This window comes from Mrakia frigida (genome assembly GCF_051309035.1).
Source record: "Mrakia frigida strain ATCC 22029 unplaced genomic scaffold BDY24scaffold_34, whole genome shotgun sequence".
Taxonomy (NCBI): Eukaryota; Fungi; Basidiomycota; class Tremellomycetes; order Cystofilobasidiales; family Mrakiaceae; genus Mrakia; species Mrakia frigida.
The window spans coordinates 230,385-255,541 of record NW_027481247.1 but is presented as its reverse complement, the minus strand read 5'-3'; the positions used below and the strand labels follow the sequence as shown (position 1 = coordinate 255,541).

The following is a 25,157-nucleotide window of genomic DNA, read 5'->3' as shown; positions in this document are numbered from 1 at the left end:
TTCAAGACTTGCTTCAAAGATTCGGGAGGCAGAGGGCAAGCAAAGTTGAGCTCTTCCTCGTGTCCGACCGAGTCCGTCGACGCGCCTCGGCTTCTTTCGTTGTTCGTCTACAAGAGGAAGAGGTAACTCGATGTTGAGAAACTATGTAGCACGTGTTAATAGAACAAACCATATCATCCACCATCTAACATTTCCTCGAAAGTCATGCCTCCTCCGTCGTCGTCGTCTCCGATTCCTCCCAAAGTCTCAACTCCTCCACTCGAGCTGCTTCTAGTCTTCTTCGGTACGTCCCCCGTCGCAGATCCCTCCGAATTCCACCCTGAGTTCACATCGGCTCCGTATCCCCCCATGTAGGACTGTCGACGCGAGTTGAGAGTTTGAAGACGCGTCGTCGTTTTCAGCTGCTCCGCTACCGACAGAGGCATGAAGGTGGTGGTTGTGGGTTTGAGGAGGTGGAAAAATTCGAGAACGTCCTTCGGAAAGGGGAAGGAGCAGAAGAGAGAAGTAAGGAAAGATCAGAAATCAAGTTGAGACGACGCGTCGAAAAAACGAAAGTTATGCTCACTCGTTGCGAGGCGAATACCAGGCTCGCACAGATCCCTGCCGTGGATTGATACATGATTCTGTAGATGAGGGAAACGAAGGTTCCGAAGCGTCAGTGGATTCGAGTCGAGAGCAAAAGAAGAAGAGGAAGAGAGGGAGAGAGCGAAGGACTGACGGAATCGAAGTCGAGCTGAGACAAATCCAGACGAGCATTCCGAACCCTCCGGCTAGCCATACGCCGTAGATCAAGACTCTGAAAGTAAGTGGGCGATCGAAAGGAGATCGTCTTGACTTGACTTCCCGGTCGGGCTCCAGCGAAAGGGCAGATGGGGAAGCGTCCTTGATGTGAATGAGGGGTTGACGTCGAAGGATGGAGAGGACGGTCCAGATCTCGAAGACCATCGTCAATCCGAGGAAGACGAGTCCAACAACTCGAGGAGCGTGGTTGCTGCGAAAGAAAGGACAAAAACAACGGTGAGAAGAGATTTCGAAGGAAGCGCGGGACATTGGACTCACTCAAGGCCGAGTCTAGGAGCAGCCGAAAAGGTGGACAGGACGACATTGTTGGGCCTGAGAGCACAGGACTTTGACCAGCGAGGTAGAAGGAAGGAGAAGGGAGTCAGCGTCGTTTTTGCCAGAGGAAGACGGTCGACGCGTCGGTGTCTCGCTCCGAGAAGTTTCGAACGTACGATTACAACTCCCACAAAGGTCGCTATAGAAGCGACCCAGGGGACGACGAGAGACTAAGAGGGGACAGAGAACTTGCGTTAGTAGGACTTGAGACCGACTTCGGAATGATAAGAGGGGACGAACGCTGATCTCCAGGATGTGGACGACGCGATGATCGCCGAGGGTGAAGACAACGATGAACCAGGTCTAGAAGGGAAAACGAAGATACCTGATCAGTCTTTCTATCAAACGGCGAAAAGGGAGGAGCGGAAAATTACCCTGAAAACGAGGGCCGTGGCGGTGGAACAGTTCGCGACGATCTGGAAAGAAGAAGGAGGAGACAGAACGAGACGCGTCGCGAGAATCAGACGAAAGGCTTGCCTTGTTACAGTGATTTCAAGATAACTCACTCCCGCTAAACTCCCAGCAGCGATAAAGATGGCCAAAGCTTCAGGTGGGTCGTTTCGAAGTCTGAAATGGTTGAACGAGGTCAAAAAGAGATGTCAGCTCGATTCGTCGTGTTGAAACTCTTCCAAGATCACCAAATCTTCGATTACATCTTCTCGGCATCTCGACCTACTCCCAAAAACTTCCTTTCGGCCAGGCGTGCTCCATAGAAACGCCCAGGAGAAGGGAAATGAGCGGCGAACCTTCCCGAGCTCACTCTCTTTCATCGTCCTTCCCCAACAGAACCGACGGGGGAAAAAGTGGAAACGATCGCACTCACCTGAGCAGGTTGATGATGCCGTTGAGCACAAGAGCCAGGAACAGCTGAGCGAGCGAAAGAGGAGCGGAAAAAGAGGTCAGTGAAGGTGAGGAGGAAGGAAGGAGGTCGAGCTCGCGAAGGGAAGACGAAGGACGAGGGGAAGAGGAAGGGCCTTCTTGCATGGAGAAAAGCGAGTGACTGAACTCACAGATTTGATGGTCCAGTGCCTCTTCAGCTTCCCTACGCAGAAGATGAAAAGAAGAAGAGCTGAAGATATTGTGGAGATGAAGTACATGGCAAAAAAGGGCGTCCTCCTCCTCATTTCCTCCGGCGTCGAGGGATAGGTTGTGATCATCCACAGGGAAGTGTGAAGGAGGGAAGCGAGTGGAGAACAAAGAGGTAGCCTCCGGGCATAAAGTGTGGGTGGTGGTTGAAGGGACAGAAGAGGAGGAAGGGAGGGAGAAGAGAGTTCGGCTCACAAAGGGAAATTGAGAGGTCCACGATTTGAGCTCTTGTGTGTTTCGCCTCCCTCTTCCTCCTCCTCCAACTTTGTCCCTCTCGATCGGAGTCGTGAGCCTTGTTTTATGTAGACTCTCCGAAGCATGAGCCTCGACAGCCCCTGTGGGAGCGAGGACAATCAAGCTCTCAAAAAAGAGAGAAAACTCAGAGGGCGCAAGGACGAAAACAATCGAACCAAACTCGACGCGAAGTTTGACTTCCACTTCCGCCAGCCTCCTGCACTTCCCTTTCATCCTGTACTCCCTCGCCGTGAAGGCCTGAAACCGCTCGTGGCTTTTCAGAATATGAAGGAATTATAGCGCGAGCCTTGGCGAGAGATCCACATCCAGACAGCATTTCATCCACCGTCCAACTTTGGCTGAACCTCCTCCTCTCCCCCCTCCTCGGAACCGATAGAAACTCTCCGAGACTTCTCTTCGTGACTATCCTCTGGTAGAGAAACGTCAGAGTCAGCAGACTCCCCTCCAGGACCTTCTGAGTTTCTCCTCGAAGTCGAGGACCGACGCGTCTCCAACGGCTGGTCGAAAACGTTGCTCGGACGCGTCGTTCCTGGCGGAGGAGGAAAGCTGTCCGGGTGCTTTGGACGAAGGACGTGAAGGTACTCCAAAACATCCTGGAAAAAAGAGGCGTAGGAGAAGATGAATCGCTCAGTTCAGAGCGCAAGACGAAAAAAAAGAAGACGCGTCGAGACGAACGCGTTGAGAAGCGAAGATGAGAGCAGCAGAAATCCCCGCGGTGGATTGATACATAGATCTGACTCGAGAAAATGGTCAATCAGTTTGACAGGATCGAAAGGCGGGATCAGAAGTAGCCAGGGGACTGACGGGATGTAAGAGGGGACAAAAAACGTCGTCAACAGACAGCCAAATCCGACGGCGATGTACAAGCCGTAGATTAGTACCCTGACGGTGAAGGGTAGGTCAAATGGTGACCGACGAGGTTTTGGAGCTCGGTTTCCTTGGAAGAGGGAAGTCGGTAGCGAGGTTCGAATGGCGAAGAGGAGAGGTCGCTGAGAGACGACGACGACGGTCCAGACTGGAAGAAAAGACGCGCAACAAGTCAGAGACTAGTGGTGTGGTAGGATATAAGAAGGCGCGGCTTACGCTCAAAAAACAGGCTCAGGGCGAGGAAGACGAGTGACACGGCGCCAGGCGCACGCGTACTGAAAGACGAAAGGGAAGCTGGTGAGCTCTCGACCTATGCAGAGAAGTCTCTGGAGCTCTAAAACTCACTCTATCTGACGCCGTGGAGTTACAGCTATTCCGTAGACGATGAGGTTCTCAGGCTTGACGGAGCACGCCTGGTTTGACGGAGAAAAAGGGGCGTATGTATCAGTCGCGTCTTCGAAAGACCCCGTTCGGCTCACCGAGAGGTTGAAACTCACGACAGATACGCCAATCAAGATTCCGAATGCGGTAGACCACGGGACGAGGATGCACTGTGGAGAAGTGAAGAAGAAAGAAGTCAGTCGCGTCTCTTTCTTTTCGACGCGTCTCTCGAGCGATGCGATCCAGCACTCACGAGCAGATCAATCAAAACGATGACCCTAGGCGAGCGCTGAAAGGTGAACACTACTACGCTCCACGTCTGCGAAGAAGACGGAAGAACGGAAAGGTGGAAGTGAGCTCGAGCGATCCTGCGAAAGCTCGAACGAGGGGGGTTGACCTCTACTCACGCGAAAGACGAGAGCTACGGCAGTTCCAGCATTCGATGCCGTCTGGAAGGAAACGAAGGCGTCAGTCACATCGTTCTCAGAGACGAGAGAGAGATTAAAGAGCGAGCTCACAAAAGCGAGGTTCGTTGCAGCGATCAAAATGGAAAGGGGTTTGGAGGGGTTTGAGGGCGAAATGGCAAGTCTATGAAAGAAGAGACGTACAGGTCAGCACATCTTTATCGCCTCTAAGAATCGCGTTGGATTTGAATCTCTAGAGTCTAGAGCCTCGACCTTCACGAGAGCCACATCAACTCTGTTCCGAATGAACGCGGCGAGAGCAGGGCCCGAGGCCCTTGGGAGGCCAGACGTTCACGGACCCTCCTTCCTCCCTGCTCTTCTCTGCTTCACAAAGGACTCACTGAACTAGGTTGAAGACTCCATTGAGGCATACCGATATGAGAAGCTAGATTTCGAAGGAAAAATAGGGCGGCGTGAGATCAAGGCAGAACAAACGAAGGTACCGAACGAGAGGCGAACGAGCTCAACATCGCTTCCTCCCTTTCCTCTTCCTCTTCTCTCCCTTCATTCTAAGGAAGGCTGAACTCACAGAATACACAGTCGCATGCCTCCTCAATCTCCCTCTCCACAAAACACCCATGAGACCCAAACAACTAAGCACACCAACACCGTACAGAGGGAAGAATAGCCGTCGAAGGACGACGTCTTCGCTTGTGAAGGGGACGACGAGAATCGACATTGAACTGAGATTGAGAGTTGCTGAAGGGCTGCTGCTTCAGTGCATGCGTCTGGGAAAGCAAAGAAAAGGCGTGGGGTGGGGTGGTGGACGTTGAGAGGGGAGAGGAAGCAGGCAAGAAGAGGAAGCAAGAGCGTTTCGGCACCATTCACTTGTTTGTTTGCTCTGAGTCCTCCTCCTTCCCAATCCATCTCTCGAGTAACTCAGCGACAGGAGACGTCACAGAGGTGACTTTTGTCCACGCTGTTTGTAGGAGCTTTCCACGCTGAAGGCGTTGAAGGTTCGTTGACGAAGCATGGGATGGGAAGAGGGAAGAAGAACGACGCGTCGGGTTCCTCCCCTCCCTCATCCTGCACCTTTCTCTCCCACCCAGAGCAGAACCAAAGCGGAAAAGTAAGAGACACATACATATATACCCTCTTCTCTTCTCCTCCAGGTCCCTCTACCAGAAATCATCGTCGCTCCCTCCTCCGTCTCCTCCTTCACTCCCTCCGCTCCCGTCGATCTCCTCCCCGTCGCTGTTGTACCTCGGTTTCGACTTGGGTTTGGCTTTGGTGACGGGAGCATCGGCAACGTAGCCGTTCTCTTCTGAAAAGAGAGCGTCGTACGAGCGAGCGTTCTTCTGCTCGGTGTGGGAGCGCTGGAGTTCCAGGGCGGCGTTTTTCTGGTTCGGACGAGGAACGAGAGGGAGAAAGCGGGAGGGGGTCAGCTTGGGGTTGAACCAGCGCAGAGCCAGAAATAAGAAACCAGGAGTCGGAGAAGCGGGTTGAGAGAGTAAGAGGGAGAAAGGGGGAAAAGGAAACAAGCACGACGCGTCCAAAAAACTCACCAACTCATTCGCCTTGGCCTTCTTCCCTCTTCCCTCGTCCCTCAGCCTCTCTATCCTCTCAGCCTCATGATCCACCTCCTTGACGACCTTGGTCTTGAGCAGACGGTTGACGATGGCGTTCTCACGCGTGGGGATGTAGACTCGTTTGACGAGCTTGTCGTTGAAGAACGAGACGGCTCCGGTCGCCACTGAGAGGGAGCGAAGAGAAGAAGACGGAGTGTGAGTTGGGGAAAGAGGGAAAAGGGAAAGGTGTTACGGGGGTGACTGACTGTCTCCGGATTTCTGTGCGAAGAACGGGAAGCGAGGGAGGGAGGGAGGTGGTGAGTTGAACGCGAACAGAGGGAAGCGAAGAGGGGAGGAGTGAGACTAACCTTGAGGTTCTCATGTGGTGTGTAGATGATGGTAACGTTGTTTTTCTTGTTCCCTATCAAGCAGAAGGAGATCATCAACTGGAGTCGAGGGAAGAAACGCGACGACGAGGAGCCTCTCCCTCTCCCTGCCCTGTTTCCGTCTCCGACTCACCTTCTATACTATTCGCCTTCACCAACTGCCCCAAATCAATCAGCAGCTTCTCTGGAATCGCATCCCAAGTGATATATCCTGGTAGTCTCAGATAAACGTGGGCGGAGGAGAGCTGAAACGACCAACCGAAAAGGAGGATGAAGGTCAGCTCGACGTTCTTCGTCTCCTTCCCGTTCGAAGTAAATCACTAAGGAGAGAAACCAGAAGACTTGAGTAGAATACTGACCTTGTCGACGTGAAACCATACATCATTCTTGAGTCCGAAGCGAATGAGTTCCTCGTCTGAGAAGAAGAAGAAAGAGGAGGGAGGGAGGGAGGAGAGGGTGAGCTCGAGAGGAGGGAGGAAGCAGGGCGAGAAGAGCTCGAAGGAAGGAGAAGAAGCGTATGAACTCACTCTCTACTTTATCCTTCCCCATGTAGATGAGAGACGGTGGTGAGGTAGCGGTGGAGGTAAAGAAGAGGACCATGGCGGGGAGGAGGAAAGGGAGGGAGGGAAGTGGGCTGAGGAGGAAGAGGAGTCGGACGGCGCTGCTGGTTGAGTCGGGTTTTTACGGAAACGTAAAGCTTGAAGATAACGGAGTGTAGAGGAGAGGAAGGTTCTGGTGTGAAGATTTCCCAAAAAGAGGTTGTCGTCGTTGGGGGAATCTTCAACCAACCGTCCTTCTCTTTTCGTTGACCTCAAACCAGAACAGTCGCTCCTTCCTTCCCTTCCTCCCTTCCCTACTCCTCCCCCCTTCGCCTCCCTCAAGATGCACTTCTCTGCTCGACTCTTTGGAGCTGAGCTTCTCACGATGGCTCAGAAGGCGGATTTCCCTATAGTGCCAAAGAAGGGTCTCGTGAGTTTCGGTTCCATCTTTCCTTTGAGCTCTTCGTTCTCCTTCCCTCCCTCCCTTCCTCCCTTCGCTTCCCCCCTTCCTTTCCCGCTAGCCGAGTTCTACGATCTCTTTTCTAATCGCATTAACTGACCTCAAGCCTCTCTTTTGTTACTCGCTCTTCCTCTCCTCTCAGGGCAAAGCTCAAGCGTTCTTCGACTCTGATCAATCGAACCGAACGTACCCTCTTCGAAAAGCCTACCTGTTCGACACCTACGAGCGCATGCTCTCCACAGATCGACTCGTACTGGCTTTCCAGAACAACAACCTCAGGATGCCTCAGATCAAGAAGATTCGATTGGCGCTGAAGGAAGTCAAGACGCCTGCAGGTTGGGAAGGCGAGAAGCCCAGGATCAAGATGACCATGGTCAGGCATGGAGTTCTGAATGCGGTTGTTAGGAAATGTGAGTAACAAGGGATTAGGATTGGCTGTCGGCGTTTTATGGACTGCTCGCGGTGGTGTTGGTGGAGCAATGGAGTGAGGGGGAGAGGGAGAGACGAAGCGAAGGAAGGAAGGAGACGAAGACGAGCTCGACGTCCTTTCCTTTCCTTCCTTCCGATCTCGTTTTCAATCTCAGCCTCGGCTTGCTTCCTCCATAGAGAAGCGAGAAAAGTCTCTTGTTATTGTCAACTTCCATCGCTTATCCCATCGCACCATCTCCTCTCGCTTCTGTTCTCACCCAACTGACCTCTCCTCTCCTCCCGCCCTCCCTCTCCTCCGTTCCCAGACCCTCAACTCCACCCCCTCACCCCTCTCCTCTCCGGACCCATGTTCATCATCTCCACTCCTTCCCTCCACCCCTCCCTCATCCCCCAAATCCTCTCCCTAACAGACAAAGCCACGTCCTTCAAACCCTCTCCGGCGCTCCCTCCTCCAACTCCCTTCACCACCACCGCCGACCTCACCTCCCAACCCTCCTCCTCCTCCCTCTCCGTAAACCCCCAGATCTTCTGCGTAGGAGGGCTCGTGGACGATGTGGTGTTGACGCTGCCGGGACTGAGGACGCTCGGAGGGATGCCTGGGCTGAAGGAGCTGCAAGGTCAGATTGTTGGGATGGTGGGCGCGCCGGCGGGGATGATTACCGGTGTTGTTGGTGCGGGAGCTGGAGGACAGCTGAGTAGGTTGTTGGAGGGGTTGAGGGTTAGTTTGGAGGAGAAGGAGAAGCCGGCGGCGATTGAGGGAGGGGAGGAGGCGAAGACTGAGTAGAGGATCGTTAGCTTAGAGACTCAACGAAGAATTTTGTTTGAGCTTTGAGGAGGGAAGAAAGGAAGAGACGGTTGCTTGCTTGAGCGAGAGCGAGTTGCTTGGTAGAGGGAGGGGAGGGACGACGGAGGGAAAGCGAAACCGAGCGCGTTTGCTCTTGGAAGACATCACGTTTCGACCCCTCCTTTCTTGTTTCAGGACTCTCCAGAGCTCGGAAAAACGCACGTAAAATACCAAAGATAAAGAGCTTCTGTTTCTACGAATCCAGAAGATTCCTAGGCCGCACCTCGTGCTCGTCGAACGAAACGCTCGAGGCGACGCTCGTCCCTGCTCTCGTCTCGTCCCGTCTACATCGACCAACCTCCACGCTCGCACAGGGCAAGAGTCGACCGACGAAAGGAGCTTCCGCTTCGGAGGTCGCGATGGGTTCCGAGACGCGGTTCTGTGAGAAGAACGAGGAGGAAGGACAGGGGAGTCAGCCACGACAAAAGATCAGAAAGAGAGAAGAAGGAGGGAGAATGGAAGAACTCACGAGGAGCAAACGGAAACAAAACGTCGAGCTTACGAGCGAGAAGACCTGAGCAGGCAGTGATAACTAGCCTGAGTTCGAGAAGGAATGGGAGCGAAGAGTGAGTTGACGCGTCGTGACTCAAGCTGGACGAGAGAACGCTGCTCACGCAGTCACCCCTCAGCTCGCACAGACCCCCTCAATTCGAGTAACCCATCTCTTGATTCAGAATGTTGAGGAACGCTCCGTGCTCTGGTGGGGGGAAGGGTTCGAGCCCGACGTGGTCGATTCGAGAGATTGTTTCAGCGAGGGTTCTGCAGAGTGAGCGAGAATTGAGAGTGAGCTTCATCTCACGTTCCAGAGGAAGAAGGGAACGATGAACGTACTCCGGAGTAGCCACGAGAAGGTAGTTCTTGTCCTTGAGCGTATCAGCGAGCTCTGACTGATGGTTGTCCATGAGAGAGAGGTTGACGACGACGATGAGAGGTTTGTCGAGTCGAAGGGTTGTGAGGATTGAGCCGGCGCCTTTGGAATGCAACAGGAAAGGAAGTCAGCTATCGGGCGAGACGAGCTGCTGGAAAGAGAGAGAATAAGAGTAGAAGGGGTGACCAGGAAGGATGAAGGAGCAGAAAGAGTCGAGCTCACCAGCATGAGAGACGACGAGATCTGCTTCCCTCACACATTCCTCCACTCCATCCTTGAAGGTAAAGGTCTCGACCTCAAGCCTCCCAGATGTATCCTCTACTAACCAGGAAGGAGGCAGCTTGGAGTTCCCGTGCTGGACGACGAGACGAGTGAATCCTTTGGCGGCGAGAGCGGCGAGGGAGGAAGGAGAGAGGATCGAATGAACGAGACCGTCGAACGAGGTGGATCCCACAGTGACGAAACAGGTCTTCTTCGAGGAGTGAGATGACTTGATCATGCTGCGAAAGGGCTGAGATTGGAAGTTGAAAAGAGAGAGGAGAGAGGTGGGAGGAGGGGGGGGAGGGGAGGAGGGCTGAAGGGATCCGGAGGGAGGAGAGCTCGTTGAAGCTCGCTGGTCGAATCGGACGAGATCTTTTTGAAGATTACCGATATGGGTTGAAAGGTTGCGGTTCTGTAGATCTGGCCTCAAAGGGTTTCCAAAGTTGAATCGAAGGAGAAGACGGTTTGAGGGCAAAAGAAGAAACGGCGAGCTCACTTTAAGGGGTTGACCTCGAACGTCGAACCATCAGCTTCTCCTTCCCCCTCCTCCTCCTCGTTTCGTTGGATCCACGAGTCGAAGGTACGTTGATTACAAATCATTCTGTCCTTTCCCAGATCTGAGCTGACTGCAGTTCACTTAATTTTTTTTCGCTCTCAGCCATGAGAGCTCCTCCCAAATCCAGGGCGTCCAAGGTCGCCCAATCCCTTCCCTCCCCGTCGAGCTTCTAGACCTCATCTTTAGCTTCTGCTCCTTCAGGACTCGGAGGAGGCTCACTTTGCTCTCAAAGGCGTTCTCTGACGTGAGCTTCTATTCAGCCTCTGTTCCGGTAGATCCACACATCGGCGTCGAGCTCACCTTCGACCTTCCTGCTTCTCCAGATCGTTCGACCTCACATCTTCGGCCGCTACATCGTTACTGACAGCCTGGTCTTCGCCAAGCTACTAGAATTCTGTCTTGAACATCCAGATCTGGCTCATTACATCTCGTGAGCCTATTCCATTCTCAGCGAGACTCCGGGAAAGTTGACCTCCCTTCTCTCCCCTTCACCCCGTCAGCATCCTGGAGTTTGCCTTCTTCTCTCCCCGATCCCGCCGCTTCGAGGATTGGACCATCCCGCCGGAAGTCCTAGAGCTTGTCCTCTCTTGCTGTCCTAACCTCAAGCATCTCATCCTCGAGAAACGCGAAAGCCGTCACAGCCTGTTGGGGATCCCCTTTCTTACGTCGCCTTCCGGGCTGATCTCACACCTCAACATGTCTGGATCACTCCTCTCGACCATCCTCAACCATCCTACTCTCGAAGTCCTCGAGCTCGGACCCATACCCTTCGACTGGGAGCCCGTCCTCCGTCTTCACTCCCCATCCTCGACCCCGACGCGTCGTCGGCCTCCTCTTTCCATCCCGGATCTTCGCATCGTCGGCGATCTCAACCCAATCTCTCGTATCATCCATCACCACTCCATCAACGTCAAAACCCTGGGGATCCACCTCTTCAAGCCAATCTCAACCGACAACTTCCTCTCCCTCCTTTCCCTTCCTTTCCCAACCCTCGAGGTCCTCTCCCTTCACCTTCCGCAACAACTCAGGTCCCCAAATCCAACTCCCTCCCAATCTCTTCCAATCCCTCCTCCATCTCCATCCCTTTCTTCGGAAGATCTCGTACGAGGGCCAAACAGTGGAGGACGCACATCAAAACGGACTCGCGTCTCAAATCTGGACGCTCCTCAGCAGGGTGGATGGATTGGAATCGCTCGGAACGTTCAACCTCGACTCGTTCGACGCCAGTACCTGGTTCAGAACTTTCGACCTCTCTTTCGTGGTCGACGAAACCAGCAGCTCTCGTCGGATCGAGGGAATCAAGATCGACATCCACCACGAGGCCGAGAGCCTCTCCTTCCTCTCAATGATGACAGCTATCCACGCTAGTTTCCCCGACTTGTCCTCTCTGCGAATTGGGGCAGCCTTTTCTGGTGATGAGGTCAGTTGAAACCTCCATTTATTCCCTTGCAGACGGTCCCAGCGCTGATCTCTTCGTTCTTCAGCTGGCCGGGGCCATCTCCCTCCCTCCAGGACTCCTCACAAACCTTCAACACATCGCCCTGCCTCCTCTTTTCTACCACGAACTCTCACTCAACGTCTCCCTCTCTCTACCTTCCTCCTCCTGCATCTTCCATTGCCAACCAGGAGAAATCCCCAACGAACTCCTCGTCGACCCTCGCGTCCAGGAAATCGCCGACGCCCTCAACCTCGCAGGAGGACGACGGCAATACTGGCAGCAAGAGTACCTTCCTCGGATCGCAAGCGATGTTGCTCGAATCGCTCGCTCGTTCCCCAAGCTTCTCACCTTCGAGCAGGAGTTGCTGTGGGGGGACTGTCGACAGCCGTCGTTGGTCTGGGAGATCGAACGACGTCCAGGAGGGACGACGGGGGATGGAGGAGAGGGGGAAGAAGTCTGTGCGGTACGGCCTAGGAGTATCGGGAGCGGGGGTTGGGTTTACGAAACGGATGACGCTGGATACTGTACTTGTTCGAAGGAGGGGGAGGACGAGTGTCGCGTCGGAGCGAAGATGACGGATTGGTGGGCGTTCCATACCTTTCAAAACTCCCCTCTTCGAACTGGAACCCAACTTCTTCCCTGCCTTCAAGCTCGATAAGTTCTTCCCTCGGATCCCTCGGACTTCCCCTCCCTCCTAAACCATCGCCTTCGTCGGTCCAACCTCCTCATCGTTCGCCCTCGCTCGTCTCTCCTCGGATCCTCCCCTCTCTCCCCACGATCCCTCGTCAGACCTATCTCGTCATCCTCCTTCTCCTTCCGACACGTCCTTCAATCCTCCCTCCCGCCGAATCCGAATCTTCTCCCATCAAACACCCTCGATCCGTCGGACTCAAGACGCGTCGTCGAACGGGCGAGGGAGGCTGGACGGGAGGAAGGTTCGCACGGATGGAGTTTGGGCGAGGTGAAGGTGTCGGGACAGAGGGAGTCTAGGCTTAGTGTGGAGTGTGGAGGAGGATGGAAGGGAAGGTGGATGGCGTGTCGAACGGGCGAAGGGAGGGAAGGTCGTTGGAGGTTCGTTCGTCCTTTCCTCTCGTTTCTCTCACTTTGTCTCGTTCCGCATCGGACTAACTCGCTCCTATACTTCTTGTTTCGCAGCTTGTGCCGATATACATACCACCAGGCTCTCGTCCTAGTTTTCAAGAGACGCGAGAAGGAAAGAGAGCAGGAGAGCTTCGAAAGAGCATCTTTCATAGGAATTCCGCAACCGTAGCGCGCTGTGACTCGAAGGAAAGAGACCAGCTAAAGCAAGCAGTTACTTCATCAGGGCGAATCGAAGGAGGAAAGGAGGGAGGGAGGTCAGCAGAGGAGAGGAGTTCATCGAGGACGGGCGAGGAACCGAACGAGCTTGGTCGGAATTTTACTGGGTCTGAAGAACCACATGAGCTGTTGCCTAGAAACAATGCTAGATGAATCTGGTATCTCGAAGGCAATCGAAGGCTGTAGGAGGAAGGAGGACGGACTCAAATCGGTCCCCGTCGTTCGAGGTCAACTTCGAAGCGCTCCTTCCTTCCTTTCCTCTCCTCCATCGCCCACCACCCTCAGAACAGCTCGTTTCTTCTTCCCCACTCCCGCTTGATCCAATCAGCTTTCTCTCGTGAGTATCTTCGAGCTGATTGTTTACGAGAATGAAGGGATGGGAGGAGGGAGGATAAATGGGAGGAGGATGTCGAGCTCGAGCTGACCTTTCCTTCCTTCCTTCTTCCCTCTCTTCCTTCCTCTTTCCAGCTTCCATCCACCTCAGCTTCCCTTCTCTCGATTCTCAGTACACACCCTTCCCTCCTCTACCATGGCCTCCAACGAAGCAGGTCCCTCTCGTTCACGCTATGTCGCCAAATCTCAACTCGCTCCCATCCACCTCATCCCAACCGTCTCCCTCCTCTCCGTCGAGTACCCTGGTTACGTCGACACTTCGGACCCTGACTCGATCCAACGAGCTATCTCTACTATGGGAGGACAACCCAAGATCGACTACGTCGTCGGATCGTCGGATACATCGACCATGGAGGTCAACTACGGTCGAACAACAGACTGGAAGCAAGCAGAGTCAAGATGGAGACATGGTCTTCTCGGAACCACCGTCTCGGGCGACAAGCTCGTTCTCAGGATCAAGAAGAGAACCAAGGTCAGGGTGGAGGTCGGTGCAGATGGGATCAAGAGGAGAGTGAGGTTGGATCATGGAGAGTTCACGACCGAGGTGCTGGGTCCCGTCTCGAAGATTGTGAGGTTCAGAGGTGAGTCTTCCAGGTCTCCTTCATGCTGCTGAGCAGTTTTCTGGGTCGGATACGAACGCTGAATTTCTCTCTCGCGGGCTCTGTAGCCATCGGAGACTATCAATACCGCCCTCAGCTCTCAGGACCTGTCGCAGATATCACGGAAGCTCTCGCCAACATGGACTGTTCGTCGTCTACTCCTCTGCCTTTCTCTCACCCTGTCCTCTCCTGCTGACTCCTTCTTCGTTCATGTATCGCAGATACTACGCTAGCGAAGGCCGTTTTTCCTACTTCCGATGAGACCTACTGCACTCGGGTCCCCAAGGAAGGTTCGATGGACGTGGATCGCTCAGACGGAAACGACGACGACGAGGACGAGGATCCGACCACGAAGCTCGTCAGCACGTCCAACCTCTTCCCTCCAGCTCGCTTCACCATGCAATCGGTTCCTCTCAAGTACCAGTTAGTCTCCTTCCACATCGACACTCGATTCTTGGCCGACACTGACGTTCGCTTTTTGTCTCCTCCTCAACCTCGTCCTTCTCTAGCTTCAAGGCAAACACCATGTCCACGCTTGCCTCCAACGCTCTCGACGAGGATCGATTCGTTCACAGAGCACGACAGAAGGGCATCCCTATCACCATGTTCTACGTTGACTCGGAGGAGGTGAGTGGGCGCGGCCGCGTTCCGGAGATCAGAGGACGCGACGAGCTCACGTCTTTTTGCCTTCATTTCTTTCTCCAGCCCGTACCGTCGGAATCCCCTAACAAGGCTGCTCTCGCCAAAGTTGATCAGAAGCTTCTCCAACGTGTTCAACGGGTGGGTGCTGGTTTCTCTTGCTATCTGCTCTCTCTTTCGTCGCAAAGGCTGACGCTTCCGCCGTCTCCCTTTCTCTCAGCTCTTCCAAGACCCAGGCACCGAGGAGGGTCTCGAAAGTCGTCCAGTCTGGTCGAAGGTCGCTCTCGGAAACATGTTCAAGGAAGGGGAGAACTCGATCTCTGCCTTGTGAGTCGTCCTCCTCGTTTCGTGGGCTTCGAGGTGAAGCTGACTTCGACTCTTCCCCTTTCCGTCTCTTCAGGCTGAAGCCCATTCTCGCTCACGTCTCGTATTCTTTCCATGACGGAGCGTTCCGAGAAACGATGGTTCGACTCGGGTACGACCCTAGAGAGGATCCCGCGGCCAGATTGTGCGTCTCTCGTCTCCTCTTCGATCTCTTGCGTCGCGTCGATCTGACCTTCCCGTCTCTGCTTTCTCTTGCGCAGCTACCAAGCATCCCATCTTCGAATCGTCGGCAAGCGATCTGTCGGAGCTCGAACTCTCCATCACAAGACTCGAGCACCCAAACCTCTCAACCTTCTTCCTGGTGGAGATGCGAGGTTCGTTTTCTCCTCTCCCCTCCTTCCTCTCCGTCTCGAGACTGATCTTCGCTTTCTCTCTACAGGAAAACTCACCTCTTCGACGGTGAGACTCTTCACAAGGAGTTCTCGGGATTCCAGCTCTGCGACATCGTCGAACCTCAACTCGCCGCTATGATCGAGGACGAGGACAACATGGAGGAGTTCTTCGACGTTCGTTCTTCCCTCCCCATTTCCCCCGTTTGACTCAAGCCCTGACTCTTCTTCTCCTTCTTTTTTATGTAGGGAGAGGATGGCTGGTACAAACCCTCTCGCCTTCGACTCATCAAACGTCTCCTTCGAGCCAAGTTCGTCTACCTTCGAGAAAACGGCTTTCCCCTCCCCTCCCACGAAGCCGACAACATCATCGCCGAAGCCATGCAGGAGGAGGAGATCGAGGCGAACGGAGGAGTCGTGCCTGGGAAGGAGGGTGAGGAGGGGCCGATGCGACACCAGAGAGGAGTTGGAAAGCCCAAGACGATCACGGTTCCAAAGGAGAAGAAACCTCTCGCACGACCGCCGAAGAAGGTCAAGGAGCCGAAGGCGCTTCCTGCTGTTGGAGAACCTCCGAGGAAGCTGAGTAGGAGGAAGATGGGTGGGAAGTTGAAGGGAGCTCTCGAGGAGGAGAAGTATGTGAGTTGTCGCTTCTGCTTTTTTTTCTCCTCGTTCGCTGGGTCTTCACGCGTCGATTCTTGAGCTGACTTCTTTCCTCGCCTTCTTCCTTCCAGGCTGCGAGACTGCGAAAAGATCTCGGCCTTTAGTTTCAACATGCCCGATAGCTTTGATGATCTCATGCCTTCTCGTTTCCACGCGGCTCTAGTAGCAAACCTCTTCACCTCCCTCGCTGTCGAACACCAAAGACTCCCGCCATCTCCATCGGCAGCGAATCCCACAGACTAGCAGTTCCTTTTTCCCAATCCGGGACTAAAAGCCTCGCTCGAGCAGGTTCGAAGGGGGCGTCTCCTCCGAACACAAGACTTCCTCGTCGACCGAAAAGGGGGAGGACGTGATTCGGAGCGACGACTTTGAGGTTCGGCGAGTCGACGAGGTTTTGGAGGTGAAGTTTCCTATGCGATTCGAAGGAAATCGGTCAACCTCAGTGGAAAGATTATGAGGTTTCAGGGAGACGTACGAGGCTATAGCTTCCAGCAGCTCCTTTTGCTCATGTTCAGAAGTCGAGGCGAAGTAAAGTCCCTCGGATCCTGAGCCGTTCGCTTGGTTTGGATTGTTGGCGACGTCTATGAGTAGATGAGAGAGGAATTTGCATAAGCTCTGAACGTGGATACTCGGCCATCTGGTTCTCAAAGCCCAAGGAAGGTCAGTCGGAGTGAAAAGAAGAACGACGCGTCGAAACGACCGGAACTCACCTCCCTGTCCCATCGCTAATCATCTCCACACACCTACGCGCCAGCGCGAGGTTGACGATGCTAGCAACTTGATAGCCTATCCGACTGGGAGATCTTCCGTAAACGAGTCCAGCGAAGACGATTTTCGTGGTAATCAGGGAGAGGGAACCGGTTTGGATGAGCCTGGTCAAAAAGGGACGTTTCAGCTCGTGGGTTGAGGGAAGAGAAGACGAGAGATCTCACATTCGATCCGTCAGAGCCATAGGATGATTCCAGCTGATCCTGTCGGCGAGCTTCGACCCGGGAAGATCCTGTGAAAAGCAAAAACGAAAGAAGTCAGCTCGCCGCCCTCGAGACGCGTCGAGAACGATTCGTTCGAACTCACCGACAACCTCTCTCCCTCTGCTCTCACCCCACTCTCTCTCACAAAACTCTCCGCTCCACTCAATCTAATCACACAAGGCTTCCTCCCACCCGTCTTCCCATCCCGAACCCTCTTCATCAGCCCTCTCCCAACGGCTTGAGCGAATTCGATGACTTCCGCTTTCGCCAAAAGAAGAACGATGTCGACTTCCGAGGACGTCTTTTCGATGAGTTCAAGGTCTGTGAAGTCTCCTAGGATCGAGTGGATGCCTGCGGATTGAAGGAGGTTGGAGGTGCTGCAGCGAAAAAGGGAAAGCCGCGTTAGCTTTGAGAAAGACGATGAATGTCGCCTGCAGAAAGAGAACTCACTACGGTGAACGATGAATCGTGAGGATCTCGAAAGCATCTCTGGAGAGATAGGGGAGGAGAGAAGCTGTTGATCGTTCGAGGAGAGGTCCAGTGAAAAGAAGAAACAAACAAGTTTCAGCCCGCGTTCGGTCGTCTCTTTTCTGTCCTCCTTCATTCGACACTCACAGCCAACGTATCCAGTGATTCCTAAGACCAGAAGACGAGGTTTCCTGAGGCTCATCGAGGATGCGATGATGGTCGAACGAAGGAAGACGAGAACGAACGAAAGGAAGAGTCTAAGAGAACGACGCCCGCGTCGAAAACTCAATCTCGCGTCGCTTGACGATCGGAAGCGGCTCTTCTCGGATCTCCTTTTCTTGCGGTAATGTCAGTCACTTTATTCGTCTTCATCAACCTCTCGCAGCCTTTTGAAGAGGGAAGAGGGAGATGGGAAGGGGAAGCGAGAACCGAGGCTGTCTGAGATCTTCACCGCAGTGAACGCGATAAGGTTAGTTCCTTTTCTTCTCGTCGTCCTCTCGGATCTCGGCGCAGGGTCAAGAGTGGTAGATCAGGAAGCGAAAGAGGTATCCGTGACCTAGGCAAAAGTTCAAGCTCGAGAAAACCCTAAGAACGAGAAGAGAGAGAAAGAAAACGCAGCTCTTCAAAACGGTGACTACCGCCCACTCAGCACCGCTCTTTTCCCTTTCGTCCTGTTTCGCTCGTCTCGCTTCTCCCTCGAGCTCAATCTCGCAGACCCAAGCTAAGGAAGCAACGAAGCGAGCTGGACTATATCCAACTCCCCAGCCCAAGGAAGGAGGGGTGACAACTTCGACGCGTCGACGACGATCAGGCGAGCAGCAGCTCTCGTTACCTTTCTCGTCCTGCCCGTTCAACCAACTCGTTACTAAAGCAGCATCACAAATATAGTCCACCACGTTACTGAAAATCAAGCATCCCGTCCCTACTCCCCTCCCTCTCCCCCTCCTCCTTCCCCTCCATCCCCATCCCCATCCTCCGCCTCCTCCCCATCCCCAACCCTCCCCTCCCCTCTCCCCATAGCCTGCGAGCTCCCAAAGATCCCTTCACTCAGACCCATCATCCCTCCTCCCTCGTTCTCCCCCCAAACCGACTCCGACCTCTCCCTCCCCTCGCCAGGCAGGACCGAAACGCTCCGTCCTCTCCAATCCTCCCGTTCTTGCCTCTCCCTCTCCCTCTCAGGACCATCGTTGTCCTCCTCAAACCCGAATCCTGGCGTGGCGGGTCGGAACAAGGGGGTTCCTGCTTTGCGAGAGTTGGGAGGAGGAATGGAGGTGGAGGCGCTTCGTCTCGAGGAGGAGGAGGGATTGGGTGTGCTGGAGTGGTAGTTGGAAGCGATGGATCCCGAGCGGGATTGAGCTGGAGGACGATCTCCGAAGGGGGAAGGGGAAGGCGAGGCGGACGGGGAGGGACGGGTGGAGGAGGTTGAGCGACGGAGGGAAGGAGGAAGAGCTGGCCAGGGTTCGATGACGATACAGAGTTGTTTTTCGTAGATTGAGAAGCCTGGGAAAGGATTCAGAAGAAGAAGAAGAAGGAGGAGGGCAGGAGTGAGTTTGGGTTGGGAGGAGAGAGGGGAAACGCGTCGAGTTTCGAAACGAGAGCCGAGCGAGAGAAAGAACGAAGAGCGAAGAAAAACGGAGGAAGCCACTCACCAGTATAAGTAAGTTCCATAGCAGGTTTGAACAACTTCTCGTCCTCTCCTCCTGCTCCAGCTCCTGCGAGTCCTCCGAACGGACCGTTATCGGGGAGGAAGGGTTTTTGCTCCTCCTGCTCTTCGTTCTGGAAATCGAGAGCGACGAGAGGAGCTTGATCATCGTCGTCGTAGTCGTTGGCGTCCATGGTTGAAGTCGGACCAGAGAGGAGATCGTGAGCGTTGGGGAGGGAAGGATCGTCGGGATCTGCTTTGACGGAGGCGAAGGAGAAGGCGATTGTGGAACGGGGTGGGGAGGGAGCTGCGTCGACGTCTGTAAGAATGGAAAGCGAGACGGAAGAGAGTCAGAAGAAGATAGAGAACAGAATAGCAGCAGATCGACCTGCTAGGGAAAGGGAACGGAGCAGAGATAAAGAGAGAACCAAGACTGACCCTCCATCTCCTCGTCGCTCCTCCTTCCGGGTCCCTCCTCTCCCGCCCCACCTCTCAACCTCGACGGTCCAGCCTCCGACTCAACACTCTCCTCCCTCTCCTCCTCTTCATAATCCATCGTCTCTTCTCTCACGGACCTCCCATCCTCACTCTCCTCCCCGTCGTCGCTCTCCACGACGGCTGCTCTCCTCCTCTTCTTCCCCGTCGCTGAGCCACTCGCTTGACTGCTCACGCTCCCCTCCCTCTCCTTCTTGTTCTTCCCACTTTTACTACCGCCCTTCTTCCTCCCCTTCCTCCTCGGCTCCGGCGTCCCTTCGTCGTCGTCGTCGAATCCGAGATCCGGCGGAGGAGGGATCGGTCTGGAAACGAACCGCTTGTGCTTGAGCAAAACAACGTGCCGATGATCGGTTTTACGAAGGAAGAAACAGAATTGGTAGTCGTCTGCACAAACAACAAGAACAAAGTCAGCTTTGGACAAGAAGGAGAAGGAGATCGCGAGAGACAAGGAGAGAAGGAGACGAAACGGACCTCCTTGATGAACATCGATCGTTGGACTTCCAGCAGCAGCAGCAGATTTCTTGGCACCAGTTGAGGAACCGACGTTGGAACTCATACCGTATTCGGATTCTAATTTGGGTCCGATCCTAACAGAATCCCAGGAACCCAAACGAAAGTCAGCTTGATCAGCTTCGAGCTCGAGCTCAACGACCTTCTTCCCTTCCTCCCTTCTCGTTTCGTTCTCAGCTCACCTCGTTCTCAGATCCGTGAGCACCTTCTGCAGGATATAATCCGTCATCCATCGTACGTGGGCTCGGTCGAGATCTACGAGGGTTCACCGTCGAAGCAAGGAGGGAAGGAGAAGGGTGAGCTTCGAAGGGGGCGGCCTGAGACGAGGGGAAACATACAAAGGTAGAGAACGAGGACGGTATCCCGAGAGATTCGGAGGTAGTACGAGTTGCGGGTGGAGAACGTCATGGGCTCGCTCGTTGATGCGAGAGACAGAAGGAGGAGGGAGAGGGTGGGAGTTCGGAGGAGGGAAGGAAGGGAGAGGTGACGACGAGGTTTGGGTCGAGCTTTGATTTCGTTTTTTACTTCTGGAAGGAAGGTCCTTGCTTTCTTTGGAGACTTTTCGAAAACGATCTGAAGATGCGAAACAAGTTTTGATCCTTGTTCGCGAAAATTTTGCCTCGTTTCACCGAGCTGGTCAGTCTCGAAAGCAACGCGTCGCGATTTCACTTTTCAGCCCTCCTCTCGCCTCTCTCTGCCCTTCCGTTCTACAAAAGCAGTTGAGAACCAGATTAGATAAAACACTACAAAACTTTCTTCACAGCCCTGACTACCACACTATCTACTACCCAACCTATCGCTTCCCTTCCCTCCAATCTCTCTCCTCTCCCTCGCTCCTCTTCGAACACGGTCCAGCCGTTCCCTTTTTTGATGTTGATGTTGACGTCGGTCCTTGTTATCGCAACAGAGGCAACCCCGAAAGCACCTTCTCCCTGTACTTGACGTACTCGTCTCCGAAGAACCGGACCAGAAGGCGTTCTTCCTCTGTTCGAACACGAAAACGAGAACGAGAAACGCGTCAGTCTTCGTTCGTTCTCCTTCTTTCTCCTCGATCGTCGTTCTTCCTCAAAGAAGAAAACGAAGGTTGAAAACGAGGGCCGAGTACGCACCTCCAATCCTAGCAAAGAACCACCTCCAGAGGAAAAGAGCGAAAGCGAAGGTGGCGAACGAGTTTCCGAGGAGGAGTTGGGTTCCGACGGCCCACCAGAAGAAGCCTGCGTAGGAGGGGTGGCGGGAGTATCTACAAGGGAGGAATAAAAGCGGAGGAGGGGGCGGTTAGCTCTGAGGCGAAGGAAGGAGAGGGTGAGAGGATGGGGAGGCGAGAGGGAGGCGACGTGTCGAGCTTCGCTTTCCCTCTTCGTCGCAAGGAAAGCTTCTTCTGCGGGAAGCTTCTCAAACTCCAAACTCCTCCCAGCTATACACTCCAACCGTCCCAGAACCAGTCCAAGAAGGAAAGAAAGAAAGAACTCTTCGCCGTCCAACTCACGCGTAAATCCCCGTCGTGACCAACGAATGATCGTCCTTCTTCTTGTACGCGATGTGATGGCTGAACGAGTGACTCGCGTGGATCATAGCGAGAGATCTGACGATCTGACCTCCGACGACGAGGAGGAGACCGAGGTAGCGGATCCATTGTCGGCGACGGATGAAGGTGAGGAAGTAGAAGGACGACGAGGACGTAGAGGGGAAGTAGCGCGTTTCGAGGATGTATTCGAGGATTCCAACGAGGTGGGCGACGTGGTAGGAGTGGCCGTTGTTGAGGAGGAAGGCTGCGAAGATCGAAGGAAGGTGGTTGAGCTTGGACGAAGGGAGAAAGAGAGAGAGCTGAGGTTGAACTCACAATCGACGCTGACTTTACTAGGATTCCAAAGCGAGGTAACCATGTACTCGCACATGTGAAAGATCGCCCAGGCTACGAGGTAAGCTGCGAAGGCTGGATCTGCTCCTTGAAGTGCTTTGGGGATCCATTCCGAGGTTGAAGAGACGAGAGGGAGGAGAGGGAGAGCGAGGAGAAGCGAGATGCTGAAGATGGATCCAAGTCCGAAAGCGATCAAGCATACTTGATAGTTTGGATCCGCAGAGAAGGGGATCCAAGAAGTGAGGAAGGAGAGGCAAGGTGGAGGAGCGAAAGGTTGAGGACGGGTGTAGTGGGTGTTGAGAGAAGAGGTAGGAGGAGGAGGAGGAGGAGTTGAGCTTGACGAGTTTGGTTGTTCAGAAGACTTCTTGATGGGGAAGGGACCGGGAGAGGACATGATGCGAGAGCGAGAGGGAGGGTGGTGGTTAGGGATGAAACAAAAGGAGAATTCCGGATCGAGCTTTGGTTTTCGAAGAAGGAGGATCAAAGGGAAGTCGAGAACAAGGAGAACAAGAGGGATCGAGAACGACGCATTTTCACAGCTTCTTCAACTCACGAGCTCACCACTTTTTTTTCCTTCCTTCCTTCCATTTCTTCTCTTTCCAAGGCTCAACGTCGTCTTCTTTCTCCCTTCAGACCTCCAGCCATGTCGGATCTTATCCCTACAACAGTCCCGCCTCATCCGTCAGCCCTCTCCCCTCTCCTCCTCTCGCCCTCTCCCCCCCAAAAAGTCGAGCTGACTATGTGTTCTCTCCTTCCCTTCGTGCCTCTCCTACAGCTTCATCCGAGTCGAACCCATCCCCAACAAAGGTCTCGGAACGATCGCTACCAAATTCATCCCTAAAGGAACTCTCGTCATCGAAGAAACTCCTCTTTTCGTCTTGTCAGTCCAAAAAAGTCGAGAAGCGAGCTCGACTCTCCCTCCTCCCTCCCTTCCTCTTCCTCGCCTTCTACAAGCCCCAAACTGAGCTTGATTCCTCTTTTGATCGTCCCCAGCGATGCTCCCTTAGCAGCTTTCATCTTCTCTCGACAAGTCGACATCGCTCCTTTGGGGGAAGACACTTCTTTCAGCGCTCTTGACAACCACCTCGGGTGAGTGGAGCTCGACCTTCCTCCTTCCCTCCTCTCCCTTCGTTGTATCGACTCTCGACTGACTTCAACTCGGATTGGAATCGGCTCTGATAGTCGTCTAGTAGATGCTCTGATGGAACCCAAATCGGACGAGGAGAAACGCGTTCTGTTCGAGCTGGCGAATACTCATCCTGAACTGCCGTTGGGATATGTGCGTCGCCTCCCTCGCTTTCGTTGCGAGGAGTGAAGCTGATCTGGGCTTTCTTTGGATCTAATACGATCAGGGTGTATTCAAAACCAACGCTATCTGCACGGTCCTGACGCAGGGAGGTCTTTTCCCTTTGCTTTCGAGAGTCAACGTGAGTTTGCTTCTTCGTCCTCTCTCTTCGTCCTCCTCCTGTCCCTTTGGACCCGAGGGCTCTTTTGCTTTCGCTCTTGACTCCTCCAGTATGTTGCATATGATGCTGACTACCTTCGTCGCTCCTCTCTGTCTCGTTACCCAGTCCTCCTGTCGTCCGAACCTCTCCCGCCCGCTTTGGTTCAAGGACGAGAAACTCATTCGGCTTTGGACGCTGAGAGATATCGAGGAAGGTGAAGAACTTGTACGTCGATCTACCTTCTCTCAGTCTTTCTTCCGTCTTCTCATCGTTTGTCGAGCTTCAAGGCCCGAGTAACCGTCGAACTGAGGACGAACGTCGATGAAGAGATCGACGCGTCTTCGAACGTCCTCCCTTAATTCAATCAACCCTCGCTGACTCCTGCCTTTCCTTTCTCTCTCTCTCTCTTTTCGATTTTATTTTACAGGACTGGATGTACCTCGACTCCTTCTCCCGAACAACAGAAGAACGTCTAGGCGATACTTTTCGAGTTCTCGGTTCGTCCGTCGTCTCTCTCACCCACCCTCTTCTCCGTTCCCGCTCCTGCTCACTTCCCCTCCTTTCCAACTCAAACCACTCCTTCCTCTTCTTTATTTCTTCTCCCCACCCACCTACTCACCCACCCACCCACCCAGGTTTCCCCTGTTCCTGCCCCCTCTGCACCTCCCCCTCCTCCCTCACCGCTCTCTCCGACACCCGCGTCCTCCGTCTCAAACACCTCACTTCCCTCCTCCCTTCCACCGATTTCGACACCCCTCTCTCCACGACCGAATCTCCCGAGGAGCTCAAGCTCGAAGCGGAGATCATCGAGGAGATGTTGGGACTGGCGAGGGAGGAGAAGTTGTGGGATCTGGAGAAGAGTTTGTTGAGACGGGAGGAGGTGGTGAGGAAGGTGAGGAAGGGGCCGAGGGGAATGGTGGTTGCTGGGGAGGAGGAGAGAGAGGTGAGGAGAGGGAGGGTTTGTGCGTGTTGTGTTTAGTTAGAGGGAAGGGAGGAAAGAAGGGAGGGCGGAATGGAGACCGTCGGTCGAACGAAGGTCGAGCTGGACTCCCTGTAGATTGGTTTTGCTGTTGCGTTTTTCCTTTGCTGTTAGATGCTATGCGCTCTTGCTCAACTTGACTACGCGATCTGGGTGGTTAGGGATCGACGTCGAGCCGGATCATTTTCCTTGAGTCTCCGACTTCTTCGAATCAAAGAAGATCATCCGTTCGTTCGTCGACAAGCAAGCAAAAAACCTCTTCCTTCCCACTGCAACATCAAAGTAAGATATCTCCTCTTTCTTCTCGGGACTAACGACTCCACATGCTTGAAGGATTGGGAAGGAAGGAAAGGGGAAGGAAAAGTCAGCGACGCGTTTGTCAAGAGGAGAGACGAGGAAGACTCACCGAAGACTCCAAGCTCACTGCTTCTCTCGTCGAGCTGTCTCGTCATCGTGAGCACATCTGGGCTACTCTTAGGACCCTCGCCGAAACGATCTCTCAGATCGAACACGTCGAGCTCGAGTCGTTCCCTCCTCCCGAGCGTGGAGCATTTCTTGAGATCCTGAATCGGGAGATGGGCTTCTCGGACTGAGAAGTCGCACGAGCTCCGGGTTGACTCCGTGAGCAGCTCTTTTCATCCTCTCCTCTGCATCTTCGTTCAACATCGCTCGACGCGTCGACTGATTCCCTTTTCCTTCTCTTCTGCATCTGCCATATCCAGTCGAGAGATGGGACGGTCCTATTGCTACACTGGAGACTGCAAAGATATAATATCCCTCCCCGGTAGGTTCCTTCTCCTCGTCCCTGTCTTCTTCCGTCGTCGAGCATGTCTCGACCCGCTGACTTCGCTCTTACTTCCGCTCTGTCTTTTCTCTGGCTCTCAGTCAGATATCAGACCATGGCTCGTTTGGTCAGATCGAGGAACTTGAAGCCTGACACCCCCTTCGTCACTACGGCACCGCCATCGCTCCGTTGGTGTGGCAAGAGGAAGAGGAGCGAAGGAGGTGTG

The 25,157-nt window shown here is 54.0% G+C and overlaps 11 protein-coding genes across 11 annotated transcripts; 4 read left to right on the top strand and 7 right to left on the bottom strand.

Annotated features, from left to right (window-relative positions):
- Positions 1 to 111: 111 nt before the first annotated feature.
- Positions 112 to 2,407, bottom strand: BDY24DRAFT_400315 (uncharacterized protein). The gene is made up of 9 exons (XM_076641941.1): positions 2,127 to 2,407; positions 1,940 to 1,983; positions 1,623 to 1,683; positions 1,491 to 1,532; positions 1,357 to 1,419; positions 1,060 to 1,286; positions 719 to 991; positions 566 to 623; positions 112 to 473 (listed from the first exon to the last, which is right to left on the bottom strand). The coding sequence occupies exons 1-9, from the start codon at positions 2,271 to 2,273 to the stop codon at positions 174 to 176; spliced, it is 1,215 nt and encodes a 404-aa protein (XP_076493537.1). The 5' UTR covers positions 2,274 to 2,407; the 3' UTR covers positions 112 to 173.
- A 2,832-nt stretch (positions 2,408 to 5,239) lies between these two features.
- Positions 5,240 to 6,878, bottom strand: JLP2 (Jlp2p). The gene is made up of 7 exons (XM_076641940.1): positions 6,591 to 6,878; positions 6,423 to 6,478; positions 6,197 to 6,308; positions 6,046 to 6,098; positions 5,944 to 5,956; positions 5,675 to 5,862; positions 5,240 to 5,509 (listed from the first exon to the last, which is right to left on the bottom strand). Exons 1-7 carry the CDS (start codon positions 6,661 to 6,663, stop codon positions 5,288 to 5,290), a joined length of 717 nt encoding a protein of 238 aa, XP_076493536.1. The 5' UTR covers positions 6,664 to 6,878; the 3' UTR covers positions 5,240 to 5,287.
- MRPL11 (mitochondrial 54S ribosomal protein uL10m MRPL11) lies at positions 6,858 to 8,447 on the top strand. Its single transcript, XM_076636337.1, has 3 exons — positions 6,858 to 7,032; positions 7,169 to 7,472; positions 7,797 to 8,447. Exons 1-3 carry the CDS (start codon positions 6,946 to 6,948, stop codon positions 8,273 to 8,275), a joined length of 870 nt encoding a protein of 289 aa, XP_076493535.1. The 5' UTR covers positions 6,858 to 6,945; the 3' UTR covers positions 8,276 to 8,447.
- A 532-nt stretch (positions 8,448 to 8,979) lies between these two features.
- On the bottom strand, positions 8,980 to 9,702 carry ALG13 (N-acetylglucosaminyldiphosphodolichol N-acetylglucosaminyltransferase catalytic subunit ALG13; the record flags this gene model as incomplete). The annotated part of the gene is made up of 3 exons (XM_076637544.1): positions 8,980 to 9,094; positions 9,167 to 9,305; positions 9,426 to 9,702. 3 exons carry the CDS (start codon positions 9,700 to 9,702, stop codon positions 8,980 to 8,982), a joined length of 531 nt encoding a protein of 176 aa, XP_076493534.1.
- A 278-nt stretch (positions 9,703 to 9,980) lies between these two features.
- Positions 9,981 to 10,372, bottom strand: BDY24DRAFT_400308 (uncharacterized protein). Its single transcript, XM_076641939.1, has 3 exons — positions 10,344 to 10,372; positions 10,123 to 10,264; positions 9,981 to 10,044 (listed from the first exon to the last, which is right to left on the bottom strand). Coding segments are annotated over exons 1-3 (198 nt in total). The 5' UTR covers positions 10,346 to 10,372; the 3' UTR covers positions 9,981 to 9,990.
- A 768-nt stretch (positions 10,373 to 11,140) lies between these two features.
- BDY24DRAFT_182726 (uncharacterized protein) lies at positions 11,141 to 12,294 on the top strand. The gene is made up of 2 exons (XM_076636336.1): positions 11,141 to 11,440; positions 11,505 to 12,294. The coding sequence occupies exons 1-2, from the start codon at positions 11,366 to 11,368 to the stop codon at positions 12,114 to 12,116; spliced, it is 687 nt and encodes a 228-aa protein (XP_076493532.1). The 5' UTR covers positions 11,141 to 11,365; the 3' UTR covers positions 12,117 to 12,294.
- Positions 12,295 to 13,304: 1,010 nt separating this feature from the next.
- On the top strand, positions 13,305 to 15,883 carry TFC1 (transcription factor TFIIIC subunit TFC1; the record flags this gene model as incomplete). Its single annotated transcript, XM_076638180.1, has 11 exons — positions 13,305 to 13,749; positions 13,836 to 13,913; positions 13,989 to 14,190; positions 14,277 to 14,394; positions 14,473 to 14,547; positions 14,627 to 14,733; positions 14,807 to 14,914; positions 14,991 to 15,104; positions 15,170 to 15,296; positions 15,369 to 15,755; positions 15,851 to 15,883. The coding sequence occupies 11 exons, from the start codon at positions 13,305 to 13,307 to the stop codon at positions 15,881 to 15,883; spliced, it is 1,794 nt and encodes a 597-aa protein (XP_076493531.1).
- A 71-nt stretch (positions 15,884 to 15,954) lies between these two features.
- BDY24DRAFT_444153 (uncharacterized protein) lies at positions 15,955 to 17,563 on the bottom strand (the record flags this gene model as incomplete). The annotated part of the gene is made up of 7 exons (XM_076644827.1): positions 17,366 to 17,563; positions 17,201 to 17,264; positions 16,854 to 17,127; positions 16,712 to 16,779; positions 16,490 to 16,651; positions 16,255 to 16,416; positions 15,955 to 16,189 (listed from the first exon to the last, which is right to left on the bottom strand). The coding sequence occupies exons 1-7, from the start codon at positions 17,418 to 17,420 to the stop codon at positions 15,955 to 15,957; spliced, it is 1,020 nt and encodes a 339-aa protein (XP_076493530.1). The 5' UTR covers positions 17,421 to 17,563.
- A 369-nt stretch (positions 17,564 to 17,932) lies between these two features.
- On the bottom strand, positions 17,933 to 20,348 carry BDY24DRAFT_444152 (uncharacterized protein). The gene is made up of 6 exons (XM_076644826.1): positions 20,204 to 20,348; positions 20,048 to 20,120; positions 19,827 to 19,942; positions 19,299 to 19,739; positions 18,868 to 19,179; positions 17,933 to 18,718 (listed from the first exon to the last, which is right to left on the bottom strand). Exons 1-6 carry the CDS (start codon positions 20,271 to 20,273, stop codon positions 18,141 to 18,143), a joined length of 1,590 nt encoding a protein of 529 aa, XP_076493529.1. The 5' UTR covers positions 20,274 to 20,348; the 3' UTR covers positions 17,933 to 18,140.
- Positions 20,349 to 20,581: 233 nt separating this feature from the next.
- Positions 20,582 to 22,081, bottom strand: STE14 (protein-S-isoprenylcysteine carboxyl O-methyltransferase). The gene is made up of 4 exons (XM_076641938.1): positions 21,706 to 22,081; positions 21,352 to 21,634; positions 20,975 to 21,105; positions 20,582 to 20,849 (listed from the first exon to the last, which is right to left on the bottom strand). The coding sequence occupies exons 1-4, from the start codon at positions 21,758 to 21,760 to the stop codon at positions 20,761 to 20,763; spliced, it is 558 nt and encodes a 185-aa protein (XP_076493528.1). The 5' UTR covers positions 21,761 to 22,081; the 3' UTR covers positions 20,582 to 20,760.
- A 200-nt stretch (positions 22,082 to 22,281) lies between these two features.
- Positions 22,282 to 24,282, top strand: BDY24DRAFT_400298 (SET domain-containing protein). Its single transcript, XM_076641937.1, has 8 exons — positions 22,282 to 22,404; positions 22,499 to 22,603; positions 22,717 to 22,812; positions 22,906 to 23,002; positions 23,076 to 23,150; positions 23,295 to 23,393; positions 23,596 to 23,665; positions 23,804 to 24,282. The coding sequence occupies exons 1-8, from the start codon at positions 22,367 to 22,369 to the stop codon at positions 24,145 to 24,147; spliced, it is 924 nt and encodes a 307-aa protein (XP_076493527.1). The 5' UTR covers positions 22,282 to 22,366; the 3' UTR covers positions 24,148 to 24,282.
- The last annotated feature ends 875 nt before the right edge of the window (positions 24,283 to 25,157 follow it).

Bases quoted from the DNA above. Each gene is read 5' to 3' on its own strand.
- BDY24DRAFT_400315 (XM_076641941.1), bottom strand. From the start codon at position 2,273: ATGATCACAACCTATCCCTCGACGCCGGAGGAAATGAGGAGGAGGACG. The intron at 1,684-1,939 runs GTGAGTGCGATC...CAACCATTTCAG, and splicing joins GGCATCATCAACCTGCTCAG to ACTTCGAAACGACCCACCTG. The intron at 992-1,059 runs GTGAGTCCAATG...TTTCTTTCGCAG, and splicing joins GCTCCTAGACTCGGCCTTGA to CAACCACGCTCCTCGAGTTG.
- JLP2 (XM_076641940.1), bottom strand. From the start codon at position 6,663: ATGGTCCTCTTCTTTACCTCCACCGCTACCTCACCACCGTCTCTCATC. The intron at 6,479-6,590 runs GTGAGTTCATAC...TCTTCTTCTCAG, and splicing joins GGGGAAGGATAAAGTAGAGA to ACGAGGAACTCATTCGCTTC. The intron at 6,309-6,422 runs GTCAGTATTCTA...TGGTCGTTTCAG, and splicing joins TATGGTTTCACGTCGACAAG to CTCTCCTCCGCCCACGTTTA.
- MRPL11 (XM_076636337.1), top strand. From the start codon at position 6,946: ATGCACTTCTCTGCTCGACTCTTTGGAGCTGAGCTTCTCACGATGGCT. The intron at 7,033-7,168 runs GTGAGTTTCGGT...ACTGACCTCAAG, and splicing joins TAGTGCCAAAGAAGGGTCTC to CCTCTCTTTTGTTACTCGCT. The intron at 7,473-7,796 runs GTGAGTAACAAG...CTCCGTTCCCAG, and splicing joins GAATGCGGTTGTTAGGAAAT to ACCCTCAACTCCACCCCCTC.
- BDY24DRAFT_400308 (XM_076641939.1), bottom strand. The intron at 10,045-10,122 runs CTGAGAGCGAAA...TAATCAACGTAC, and splicing joins TTTGGGAGGAGCTCTCATGG to CTTCGACTCGTGGATCCAAC.
- BDY24DRAFT_182726 (XM_076636336.1), top strand. From the start codon at position 11,366: ATGATGACAGCTATCCACGCTAGTTTCCCCGACTTGTCCTCTCTGCGA. The intron at 11,441-11,504 runs GTCAGTTGAAAC...TTCGTTCTTCAG, and splicing joins CAGCCTTTTCTGGTGATGAG to CTGGCCGGGGCCATCTCCCT.
- BDY24DRAFT_444152 (XM_076644826.1), bottom strand. From the start codon at position 20,273: ATGACGTTCTCCACCCGCAACTCGTACTACCTCCGAATCTCTCGGGAT. The intron at 20,121-20,203 runs GTATGTTTCCCC...GAACCCTCGTAG, and splicing joins CGTCCTCGTTCTCTACCTTT to ATCTCGACCGAGCCCACGTA. The intron at 19,740-19,826 runs GTCCGTTTCGTC...TTGTTTGTGCAG, and splicing joins GATCGATGTTCATCAAGGAG to ACGACTACCAATTCTGTTTC.
- STE14 (XM_076641938.1), bottom strand. From the start codon at position 21,760: ATGTGCGAGTACATGGTTACCTCGCTTTGGAATCCTAGTAAAGTCAGC. The intron at 21,635-21,705 runs GTGAGTTCAACC...CGATCTTCGCAG, and splicing joins TAGTAAAGTCAGCGTCGATT to CCTTCCTCCTCAACAACGGC. The intron at 20,850-20,974 runs GTGCGTACTCGG...GTGTTCGAACAG, and splicing joins GTTCTTTGCTAGGATTGGAG to AGGAAGAACGCCTTCTGGTC.
- BDY24DRAFT_400298 (XM_076641937.1), top strand. From the start codon at position 22,367: ATGTCGGATCTTATCCCTACAACAGTCCCGCCTCATCC. The intron at 22,813-22,905 runs GTGAGTGGAGCT...CGGCTCTGATAG, and splicing joins GCTCTTGACAACCACCTCGG to TCGTCTAGTAGATGCTCTGA. The intron at 23,151-23,294 runs GTGAGTTTGCTT...CTCGTTACCCAG, and splicing joins CTTTGCTTTCGAGAGTCAAC to TCCTCCTGTCGTCCGAACCT.